General features: G+C 46.9%; 1 protein-coding gene across 1 annotated transcript; it reads right to left on the bottom strand.

The window, feature by feature from the left end:
- Nucleotides 1-1256: 1256 nt before the first annotated feature.
- Nucleotides 1257-2738, bottom strand: LOC123452827 (receptor-like protein 44). The gene has a single exon (XM_045129548.1). The coding sequence runs from the start codon at nucleotides 2633-2635 to the stop codon at nucleotides 1772-1774; it is 864 nt and encodes a 287-aa protein (XP_044985483.1). The 5' UTR covers nucleotides 2636-2738; the 3' UTR covers nucleotides 1257-1771.
- Nucleotides 2739-13166: the final 10428 nt, after the last annotated feature.

The raw sequence follows: 13166 nt of genomic DNA on the forward strand, positions 1-13166 counted from the left end.
TTCAGACCAGAATTCCAATTGCCGGTATTCTCCCTCTTCATGTAAACCTTGCAAAATAAGAGAGAAAAAGCATAAGAATAGTACCGTGAAGTGAAATAACAGCCAAAGAAGCGATAAACATCAACATGAAAACATGATGCAACATGAACGTATCACCAGCTTCCAACCGTAATTAGTTCAGTCACCAGGAGCGTGTCTTTTGTGTCATGTCGCTCCATAAGAGGATCCATTGTGAAAGAGCCCGATCGGTCCTCTACAACCGCTTTCTGAATATCCTCCTCTAGCCCTAATTCCTTCCGGATATCCTTTGCTCTTTGACATGAAAACAAGCAGTGTTGAGCATCTTCAAACCCAGTATGGCATAACGGGCATTGTCCCGAGATAGGTATATGGCGATTTGCAAGTGTACCATGATAAGGAAGTACTCCTCGTACAACTTTCTGCACGAAGTGGTTCACCTTCCGAGGAATTCGAAGTTTCCAAACATATCATTCGGCCGGCTCCCTTGAACAATATTTTGATTTTCGATGCGCCTAAATTGATGTTGGAATCCAACATAATAGGCCCGATCGAATAGTGAAAACACCCGATCAGTTATGACGTCAAGCTACACAGTCTTTCATCACCTGCACCCGAAGAGGGATTTAAAGGATCCTATGAACATCAACTGACAAAAAAACAACCCGTAACAATTTCTCATCCCACTGGCCGGTATACGGGCATTTTATTAGTTAGTCAGAGACTGGAGAAGATGGTCTTGTCTATACTATCATCCCGGGTAATCCGTTGTCATCGGTGGGAGGGAGAAAAGCTGATGGGAACTTCACACTGGTAGTGGGCACGCGCACGCATGTAACAACGACCCACCCAATCGAATCGCGCCACCCCACTTGCGCGTTCATACTTCATATCCACACCCACACGGAAGCACCACCCGTACGATGATTTTACGTGGGCTACGTCTTGACATGTGTGTCAGCCGAAAGCCGTCCCTCGCTGAACCTTCTTCAACACTCGACATGATGATGTTGCCGGAACGGTAAAGCAAAGCGCGCCACTGGCACTGGCGGTGCGCCTGCCACTCACGCAATTTTATACAGCTTCATGCCTTGCTTTTCTTGTGATCGCAACAAAGGACGCCCTATTTATTTTCTTAGTTTATCAAAAGGAGACGGAGAACAGCTCACGAGTCATGAGCACAGCAAAACTGGGAGCACACCATCTCATGATTAGAATAGCATATCGTAAACAAATCCTGGAGAAAACAAATGGCTTAAGCTGGCAGAAAGATCAACAGCAGTCAGCATACACACCACAGTGAAGTGGAATAAATTCTCTACTGTGAGTAGTAGTAGTGAGTAATATACAAGCACAGGTGGATGTCACCAGGCCAAACTCTGTCTTTCTCACATTCTCTCTCCCTCACTCACTAAGTCCAGAGGGTCGCACTAAAAAAAGCCAGAAAACAAGTTATTAATACCCCAAGCTGAAAGAGAAAACAATGCACCAATTAACCCCAATTGGATTAGCTTCTGACACTCTGATGACGGCTGCTCTGCTACTAGCTAGGCTCTGATCGATCCAGCCTTTTCCAGCCCCAGGGTCCAATCTTGGCTCAGAGAATCCAACCACGCGCGGATTACCAGGCCTGAATCTATCGTCTGGAATTAAATTAAATCAAATCCGTACTCCAACTCGATGAAAGGAGCTGGTTGCATCTGTGAGAGTGCCACCAGCATCAGCATGTTGCCTAGTTGCAGTTGCGTTGGGTTCAGTAGGCCGGCATGAGGTGTGAGATCTTGCCCTCCTCGCCGGGCGTGGCGGCTGTGCGGTCGGTGGAGCGGAGCCAGATGCAGACGGCGGAGAAGCTAAGCACGAGGCTGAGCAGCCCGCTGCCGAGGCCGATGCCGACGATGGCGAGCACGGACAGCCCGTGACCTCGCATTGGTGGTAGAGGGTACCCGTACAGGTCTTTGTTCCCGGCGAAGGAGCTGGCATTGAACCTCGCCGTCGTCCCGGCAGCCACCGCTCCGCCGCCGCCGGCGATACTGCGGTTCGCGAGGAGCACGGGGATGGGGCCGGAGAGCCGGTTGTACGAGACGTCGAAGGTGGAGAGACGTACGAGGAGGCCGAGCTCGTCCGGGATGGGCCCGGAGAGCTGGTTGCCGTGGAGATCTATGACGTTGAGGTAGGCGCAGCTCGCGAGCTCCCGCGGGATGGCGCCGGAGAGGGCGTTGGCGGAGAGGTTGAGCACGGCCAGGTTGAGCAGCTTGGACAGCTCCGTCGGGATGGCGCCGGACAGCGCGTTGGAGGACAGGTCCAGCGACTGGAGGTTGGTGCAGTTGGAGAGCTCCGGCGGGATGGAGCCGGAGAGGGAGAGCCCGGGGAGGGAAAGCTTGTAGACGCGGCCGTTGTTGCAGGTGACGCCCTGGAGCTTGGAGATGAAGCCGTCACAGGGGTCGGTGAAGAAGGACTTGGTCCAGTTGTGGAGGGAGAGGGACTGCTGGAGGCTCGACAGGCACAGCTCATCGTTTGGGTCGGCGGCAGACGGCGGCGAGAGCAGGACTAGCACGGCCGCGACGGCGACGGCGACGGCAAACGGCGGGAAGTGGTGGTGTTGGCTTGGTTGGGACATTTGGGGATGATGGGGGTGGCGAAAGGGGAACTTCGGGGGGTAGTGGGGATTTGGGGGAGCGTGTCACCCTAGCAATAAAAATGTTGCAAGACGGCTGTCCGTTTAGCTGGTTTCCAAGACGACCGGTGGCTTTATTTATTTTATTATTTATTTTTATGTTAAATGTTTAACATTGTACAAACGCAAACGATCGTATACACGTGCATACACTCATTCATGTGAATACACCCACACACGTCCTATCTCTATGAACACCTTCGAAAGACTGAAGCAGCATATCAGTGTAGACATCTCGTCGTTGACGGGAATGTTTCTTTCCACTGAATGTGCATCGCCAAAAATCGTAAAATGAATCCAGGAATAAATGTGAGCATCCAGACTTGTACATTGATGGGCTGGGATATCTCTAACCATCCAACCGCAGGTTGCTTCGCCGTCTGTAAAGAATGTTGTAGTACTCACATTTTGAGGAGGCGAGAGTGGCATCCGCGTCCTTTCATTACCTCGTGGCCTTTGGGTGGCTCTCGCAGACTCTCTACGTCATTTGTGTTGGGAAACGTTGCATGGGAAATAAAAAAATCCTACGCACACGTAATACCTATCCATGGTGATGATCATATATGAGAGGGGAGAGTGAATCTACATACCCTTGTAGATCGCTAAGCGTAAGCGTATATAACGCAGTTGATGTAGTGAAACATCTTCGCGATTCAAATCGCAGCCCGTCCCGCGATCTCATCACGATCCGTCCCGCGATCCCATCACGATCCATCCCGATCTAGTGCCAAACGGATGGCACCTCCGCGTTCAGCACACATACATCTCAATGACGATCATCGCCTTCTTTATCCAGCAAGAGGGGCGGAGAGATAGATGAGTTCTCCAGCACGGCGGCCTGGTGGTGGTGGTGGTGAACTAATCCAGCAGGGCTTCGCCTAAGCACCGCCGAATTAGACTAGAGGAGAAACAGATCTAGAGGGAGAGAGAGGCACCGTGGTTGATTTCTGTGTGTAGAAAAACCTTCAATACCTCTAGTATATATAGGAGGAGGGAGGGAGGAGGTCGCACCCTAGGGTTTTCCCATTTGGGTCGGCCGAAGTGGGGAGGAGAGGAGGAGTCCTCCTCCAATCCTAATAGGATTAGGATTCCTTCCTTCCCACTTAGAAACTCTTTCCAGATTTGGCCTTTTTGCCTTATTCCTCCAATCCAACCACATGGCCCTTTCGGGGAGGCTTCGGTCAGCCCACTAGGGGGTTGTCTACCTCCTCTCACAGCCCATGAAGCCTTTGGGTCATCACACCCCTCCTGGTGGTCCCCGAGTACCCTTCCGGCACTCCCGGAACACTACCGATGAACCCAAAACTTTTCTTGTGACCAAAACATGACTTCCTATATATCAATGTTTACCTCCGGACCATTCCGAACCTCCTCGTGACGTCCAGGATCTCATCCGGGACTCCGAATAACCTTCGATCGCCAAAACCTATAACTCAACTATACCAAAACGTCACCAAACCTTAAGTTTGCACAGCCTACGGGTTCGAGAACTATGTAGACATGACCTGAGACATTCTCCGGTCGATAACCAATAGTGGGACCTGGATGCCCATATTGGCTCCTACATATTCTACGAAGATCTTAATTGGTTGAACCTCTATGTCAAGGACTCAGTTAATCCCGTATGTTGTTCCCTTTGTCCATCGGTATGTTACTTGCCCGAGATTCGATCATCGGTATCTCTATACCTAGTTCAATCTCGTTACCGGCAAGTCTCTTTACTCGTTCCGTAATACAAGATCCCGTGGCTAACTCTTTAGTCACATTGCTTGCAAGGCTTACTGTGATGTTGTATTACCGAGTGGGCCCCAAGATACCTCTTCATCACACGTAGTGTCAAATCCCAGTCTTGATTCACGCCAACCCAACACACACCTTCGGAGATACCTGTAGAGCACCTTTATAGTCACCCAGTTACGTTGCGACGTTTGATACACACAAGGTATTCCTCCGGTGTCCGGGAGTTGCATGATCTCATGGTCATAGGAACAGATACATTGACATGCAGAAAACGGTAGCAATAGACTGACATGATCATATGCTACATTCATAGTTTGGGTCTTGTCCATCACATCATTCTCCTAATGATGTGATCCCGTTATCAAATGACAACACTTGTCTATGGCCAGGAAACCTTGACCATCTTTGATCAACGAGCTAGTCAACTAGAGGCTCACTAGGGACAGTGTGTTGTCTATGTATCCACACATTTATTTGAGTTTCCAATCAATACAATTCTACCATGGATAATAAAAGATTATCATGAACAAGGAAATATAATAATAACCAATTTATTATTGCCCCTAGGGCATATCTCCAACCATTTGATCTACCCGGACAATGTGGATTCGGGCAATCCACATCGGGAGTCTATGACAGGTGAACCATGGACGCACACGACCCCATCGTCATGCGGTTGTTTTGGTTGCTCCCGCTTGCAGAGTACACATTGTTGCGTGTGTTGTGTCAGCTCTTGATGAGTTGGACATGCATGTCAGCGTCGGACACGCATGTCAGCATCTTTGCCCCATGTCAGGCAGTGTCGGTCACGTCAAGCGAGGCGTGCAGTCCGACTTTGTGTGCCAGCTCGTGCGTGTGCCACCCTTGATGATTTTGTTCTCTTGCGCCACTTGGATGCATGCGTTGTGTCCAGATACGTCTCCCACGTATCAACTTTTTCAAACATTTTTGCTCTCAGTTTGGATTCTAATTTGCATAACTCGAATGAAACTGACCCGAACAGACGTTGTTTTTAGCACAACTACCTTAATGTTTTTTTTGAAGAAATACAAAGTTATCGGAATTGGATGAAATTAACACACAATTATTTCAGAATATATAAAAATATTGGCGAAAAGATATACTAGGGAGGCACCACAGATCCCTTGAGTGCATCACCTGAGCTTGTGGGCCCTGGGTGCTCCCTTTTCCTTACCTCCACATGCATAAGTACCATCGTGCTGGAAAAAAATCAGTGAAGAATAATCATCACGTTTTATGATATAGAGACACCACCACCACCTTGTGTTCTTTATCGGGAGGCTTGATCTAGAGTCCGTTCGGAGCTCCACAGAGGGCAAGTCGTCGATACCATCATCACCAATCCTTCTTCATCCACAACCTCATGATGCTCACCGTAGGGAGTGAGTAATTCCATTATAGGCATGTCATAGGTAGATGTAGATGGATGAGATTGATCGTGTAATGGACTTAGTTTGCTAGGACTTGAGCCCTAGTATCCACTATGTTCTGATATTAATGTTGCTATGACTATGCTATGCTTAATGCTTGTTACTAGGGCCCGAGTGCCATGATTTCAGATCTGAACCTATTATGTTTTCATGAATGTGAGTTTTATATCCTATCTTGCAAGTTGTATGAACCTATTATGTGTTATGATCCGCAGACCCAAGGTGACAATAATTGGAATTAACTCGTTCGATGACAGTAATATGAGGAGTCCATCTATTCACTATGTGCTACTTCTTTGATTTGGTTCTATATTAAAAGGAGGCCTTAATTACCCTTAGATTTCCATTAGGACTCCGCTGCCACGGGATGGTAGGACAATAGATGTTATGCAAGTTCTTATTATAAGCACATATGACTATATACGAGGTACATGCCAATATATGATTGATGAATTGGAGCTAGTTTTGTGTCGCTCTAGGTTGTCACAGTTACATGGTGAATTTTATCAAAATATCCATCACTACTCCATGCCTATGCTTTTCTCATATTGTGTTTCGTAAATTACTACTACTGCTACTACTGTTCCAACTACTACTGACCCAACTACTATAAAAGTGCTATCCAAATTACCATATTACTATGCTACTAATACTTTGCTACAGGGAAATAACTTTCTGGGTATGGTTGAATTGGAAACTCAAGTACTAAGGCTTATAAACATTCTATGGTCCCCCTTGTGTCGAATCAATAAATTTGGGTAGAATACTTCCCTCGAAGACCGTTGCGATCCCCTATACTTGTGGGTCATCAAAACTATTTTCTAACAGTGTTGTCGGGGAGCAGAACTTTATTTATTAAGTTTACTTGGGAGTTAAATATTTGATGATCCCGATGAAGAACCTAAAGGACTCTAAGACCAAGGTTATTCTCTCTAGTACGAGGGGAGGTAAGGAATTGCAAACTAGCTCTGCACTTGATACACCACTGGTGCAGCGACGTGCTATACAAACGGGTTTTAACCCTTTTCCGTGACGACATTTTAAACCGTCGCCTAGTGACTCTGGGTGATAGGGAGGTCCTTCCCACACGACCCAAAAATCATCGGGGATAGGGAGTAGGAATGCATACGTTTTCTAGAAGAAATATATGTGATGCCCGTATGTATCCCAAACGCGATTCTTCACACAACTGTTTGTGATATATCTAATATCCCAAACGCTCCATCCTTGCTACTCATGTGTACTGGCATTACCATTGCAGTCGGTATTCTATGGTGCTATGTTTATGATGCTCGCCCCATCACAAGAAGTTCATGGTTACAGAACATGTATGATAAGCAGACAATCACACACATTTACTTCTCCTGAACCGTATGTGATAAATAATTAAGAAGATTAGCTAATCATCGTACGAGTGTTGGATTGGATTATGAAACAACGGACCATCATAAGAGTGTCGTACAGGATAACTATCGCACACGCTATTCTGGGGTGCAACGTTTACAATGTGTACCACATCAGAAATAGGTCATGATTGTAAAGCGTGTACAATAAGGCGACTATCACAAACATTTAGTTTTCTCGAACCATTTGTGATATTGTCTACCATCACACACACTTTGTAAACGGCAATTGTGTGCACAGTCGCACATGTTTTCTCTCTGTGAACCATGTCGGATTACGGTGATAGCACACACATTTGTGTTTTGCCGACCATGTGTGCCGTAATGACACGTAGAGCGTAATTTCACCCTAATTTAATTGCTGCTATTTAAAATTGTATGCTTTATTCATATCCATCGGGTTCAAACAACTAATGCATTATTCGATTCACATGCTCATATGTTCAAAAATTACATAAGCACCAAATAAAGAATGATGAACTACACCTGTATACTTGTACTATTAAAGACGGTAAAGAAAGAGGAAAAAGACATTCCGGTTGCTGAACAAGGTGAAGGAGATTGCCCATATTGTGCCCTCCTCCATGCAGAAGGCATGCACAACTCTAGTCCAACCCCTTGTGATGGCCGACCGCCCATCTTTCAGTGTCTTCATGAACACATCTAGATAGTTATCGTGTTCTGATAGAAATACTTTAACCTTTGCATGCCCACCGATCATGTAATTTGAGAGGTAATCTTGAGTAAACTGCTTTGGGTACCACTGCAAATAAAAAAGATTTAGACATTGTCATCTAGCACAACTCATTATGGATAGTAAAAAGAAGGTTGCACAGTTCTTACTTACCATCCTGCAGTTCACTGTTGTCTTGGATAAAGGGTAAACAAATAGTTTAATTGCTATGTTTTGACCCATTTTACTAACAATCTTTATCAACTTCCTCACTTGATGCTGGTTCATCAATATCTCATTGCCCCATACGCACAAAGGGTCGAAGCGTGGATCTTTACCAATGACATATGTACCTAAAAGCACCAAGTTAATATTAGAAGCTCCCTCCGTCCCATTATATAATATCTTATAACATCCAATATACTCACATATTGGATGAATTAACATCTTATATTATGGGCCGGAGGGAGTTTATTGCATTTCTACAAATTATCGACCAATTAACTGCGGTTAATTACTGATGTGTTGTTGTTGTTGTTGTTGCCACTCTTCTACGTATATCTAGACATCATCAGAACATTAAGGTAAGACTCTTCCTTGTTGCTATGTAGCCTAGGATTACATATTTTGACATTCAGTACAGTTCATGTTGCTCTATAGCCTCAGATATATTAGATATGGCCCTAGTTAACCTACCGATAAATGGGTTACATATATATTCAGTTAAAAGTTCCATTCACCGATTAATACCTCATCATCCCCAACCTATATGGTACTAGCTACTGATATCTTGAACAATGAGTATATATAAGCCATGTGATGAAACTAACCACGATGGAAAATGGCAGTCGTTCCCAAAATTGTCGTGTGTAAGTACATCGAGAGGCATGTTAAGCACAACAGGCTAAACATCAACCAAATATATCCATGGTAGACAAAATAATCTTCAAATGATAGCTTCAGTGTGCAGGTTTAAGCACACTATTTAAGCAAAACAAGAAGTGGAAAGGTGTGTTAACTGCAATAGGTCTAACATTTAATAACAAGAAAATGTATTCATTCAAACTCGCATTGTGTCGGTCTAAGTACACTGGTTATTGTTAAATAAAAATGGAAAGGCATGTTGACTAAAACATGCTTAACAACAACCAAATGTGGTCATTCATAGTGGTATTGTTGAAACCGGTATTGATGAAATTGAACTGCACAGTTCATACTTGCACATATAGAACATCACTTTGTGAATAACTGGAATATACAAGGTATACTACGAACAACCAAAGATAGCATTTGAAATTGGACATATGCTAACTACAAACAGCCGAACAACCAAAAAACTTTAAAAGAGGCATATGCTAGCTATAACAGGCTTAACATCAAGCAAATATATTCATTCCTTCCGGTATGTCTAAAACTGGTATTGATGAAAATGTACTCACAATAAATAATTGCACATATAGAGCATAACATTGTGAACAACTGAAATAAACAAGGCATACTGCAAACAACCAAATATAGTAATTAAAACTGCACATATTCTCACTACAGTACAAAAGGGACTCGACAAAACACATCATGGTTTCCCCCTTGTGAAGAGGCACAGCAAAACAAATCATGGGTTTCCTCACTTCTCACAGCTGGGCTCGTTCCCGTGGGAAGAGCATGCACCCTGGGTGCGACCCATGTTGTCGCAGATGGGCTCCTTCCCCTTGGAAGAGCACATTTGTAGGGTGCCCTCCCTAATGTCGCAGATGGGTTCTTTACCCTTGGAAGAGCCATAGAGGGTTTCCTCCTCCTGGTTTCCGTCGATGAGGTTTGACTTGGCAGATGTGGATCCCAAGCCAACGTTGCACAACATGCCCTTTTGAAATAACAAAAGAGGATCGATACGATGTAGGATGTCAAATTCTTTACAACGAGCCTAAGAAGACCAGATGCAGGGCCATCAATGAGATCAACGATGGTTGAACCCGAGGGACTGGGGGTGGGCTACTTAATCTGTGACATAACCCGCGTTAGGCCATCGATGTCGAGGACCTCGATGTCGTAGTAGGCGTTCGTGACATACCAGCTTACTCTAGCCCGCTGGTTGAGAGCTTGCAACCAGTAATGGTTGTCAGCTTTCTCGGCGACGTAGGGTGAAGAGGTCGTGATACACCTGTTTTGGGCCAGTCGCTCCTCGAGCTCCACGGGAAGCGTAGCCGGGCTTAGGCTGCGACGCTATCGAGTGGGGGATGAGGATGGGGATGGGGATCTGTGGGAAAGGGGCGTTTGGCAGGCGTCATCTAAGAAACTCAGGGCGGCTAGGGTATGGATATCGGTGGGTAAGTTACACGGGAAAACCTGCATATGTTGACAATGAAGGCCTTGCAGCAGCGGCGGCGGTGGCGGCGAACTTGCTAGGGTTTTGAGCGAAGGAGAGGTTGTGGTGGGTGTGTGTTTGTGTGATGTGCGAGTTTTTTGGGGGCGTGGAGGGGGTTGTGGTGTTTAAAGAAATGACGCGACTACTGAAAAATTTACTACACGGGAGTAAAATGACGGGGCAATTGAAAATTTGGATGATGCATCGCACACGGTCCTGGAAAACAACCGTGTGTTATCAAATAGAAGAACCCTCGAGCCGGGTAGATATTTTCGAGGGATGCAGGCAGGAGAGGGAACAACAAACATCACACACGGTCAAAACATAATAACTGTGTGTTATCAAACAAAAAAACCATGGAGGCAGGTAGATATTTTTGAGATTACGAGGGAAGCCTCGTGGAGCCAAATGTAGTGTGCTGATGTGACACGGGCACGAGCGTGGCACACGGGTAGTGTGAGTGAACCATGTGTGTTGCATCAGCTGACTTGTCTAATTTTTATAAATTTGGAAAAAATAATGCGGGAAAAGGGTGAGAACACAAACAAACTTGCATGTGGACCAAAAATATGTATGAAAAGGGTGGTTTGATGTTAAAAATACCAAATGCACAACTTCGATGTCGAACGTGTCTCACAAAGCGCACGGTATTTCTTGGACCCCCCTTCCTGTCAACACAAGGTGAATCCTAGCTATGAACGCATGCCCCAAATAGCCACGTCTAACATATCACCCTACCGTAACACTAAACCTATGGGAGTCCAGCATGGTCAAAGCCCACCCCCCTTTCGCTTCAAGTGAAAGGTGGACCATGTGCGGGCCCACAAATTTGTGCTTCTCGCATGAGATGGGGTGATCACGTGTATGAAAAGGGTGGTTTGATGTTCAAATACCAAATGCACAACTTCGATGTGGCATGTGTCTCACAAAGAGCACGATATTACTTGTCCCCCCTTCTCATCGATGGGAGGTGAATCCTAGCTATGAACGCATGCATGCCCCCAAATAGCTGGGTCTAACATATATATCGCCCTACCGTAACACTAAACCTATGGGAGTCCATCAAGGTCAAAACTCGCACCCTCTTTCGCTTCCCGTGAAATGTGGACAGTGTGTGGGCCCAAAAATGTGTGCTTCTAGCGCGAGATGGGGTGAGACCAGTTACAAACCACCTGCGGGTATCCAAAATATATGTATGAAAATGGTGGTGTGATATTTAAATACCCAATTCACAACTTTGATGTGACACATGTGCCTCGCAAATTAACCGGACATCCCAACCCCATAGAGGTTCACCTAGCAAAGTGTGAAGTAGCCCCCCACCCTCACCCTCACACGCGCGCACACACATGCACATGCACACACACTTTGAGTCAGCGAGAGAGGGCATCTTGTCAAGATGTATCGTAAAATGGACCAAGATCGAAGAATCCACCTCGGTCGTACACCCTCTCTCTTGTTGTTGGTGAAAGTGATGGACGTCCACACGACCCCCAGAGATGGGCTAGCTCGTCAATAACCACGCAAGTAGTACCCAAAGACAACCACTACTATGTGCATGTGGCCCAAACATATGTATGGAGTGTTGATGTTTGAATATATCCAAATGCACAACTTTAATGTGGCACTGTGTTTTCGAACTAGAAACCACACAGAGAGAGGCTTAGGATGGGTCTATTATGACACCACCCATTAAAACTCTTATTTTGACACCACACTCTTACTTTGACATTACCATCAAACAACTATAGACAATCTCGAACTGCACGAAACTAGAAAAACCCAGCCCTCTACCCCACCAACCCCACCACCCTGCTCCACTCCCCTCATGCACCCCAACCCACATCACCGCACAACCAGCCACCCACCTTGACTGGAGCCTCATCTTCCTCGCCCGACCTCCCAGTGCCCCGTCCCACGATGCCGCCCCAATCCGTACATGGCCAGATCCCCCGCCCCGCTCACGGCTGGCCTCGCCCCCCCCCCCCGACCCTATACACAACGCCAACCCACCTCATCGCCCCACTCCGGCCAAGACCATGACTCCCGCCCCGTGATAGCTGACCTCGGCAACCCTGGACCCAGTCGTGGCCAAACGGGCCGGCCCGGCACGACCTGACACGGCCCACCATAAACGGGCCTGGCACGACACGGCCCGCCCAGGCACGAATATTAGCCGGGCCGTGCCATGCCGGCCCACGTGCGCAGCCTCCTGGCCTAGGCACGACACAGGGGCTATACAGGCCGGCCCGTCGGCCCACCAGGCCCGCTAGCTTGTTGGGCTTTTAGCATTTTAGGTTGTTATTTGGGCCGATTTTGGCCTGTTCGACTATTTTTTTGGGCCGATTTTGACATATTGGGCTGTTTTTGGGCCGATTTTGACCTGTTTGGCTATTTTTTTTATCTTATATATATATAAATAAATAATAAAAATTATAAACGGGCCGTGTCGTGCCGGCCCGCATGCCCAGCCTGCAGGCCCAAGCACGACCCGAGGCGGGCTGCGTGCCTGTCACGACCCGATTAGCCTGTGTCGTGCCTGGCCCGTGACGTGCCGGGTTGTCGTGCTTCTCGGCCGGCCCATGAAGCACGGCCTGTTTTCCCAAGACTGCTTGGACCCACCCAACAACGCCTCCCTAACTTCCTAATGCCGCCACCCCTCCGGGCTCGTCGGTGCACCACCTCTTCCCAGATATGTCAGCCGTGTGCCGGATCAGCTGAGCCATAGCCGGATCCGTGGAACCAGACCATGCTCGTGTGAGCCACCATTCATCCCTTGTCTACCTTGGATCTGTGTCGTCTATACTGGTCGGAGCCGCACCACACCTCTCCCGTGCTAAGGTCC

This window comes from Hordeum vulgare, chromosome 5H (assembly GCF_904849725.1).
Source record: "Hordeum vulgare subsp. vulgare chromosome 5H, MorexV3_pseudomolecules_assembly, whole genome shotgun sequence".
In the NCBI taxonomy this organism is placed as follows: Eukaryota; Viridiplantae; Streptophyta; class Magnoliopsida; order Poales; family Poaceae; genus Hordeum; species Hordeum vulgare.

Coding starts and splice junctions, on each gene's coding strand:
- LOC123452827 (XM_045129548.1), bottom strand. CDS start 2,635: ATGTCCCAACCAAGCCAACACCACCACTTCCCGCCGTTTGCCGTCGCC.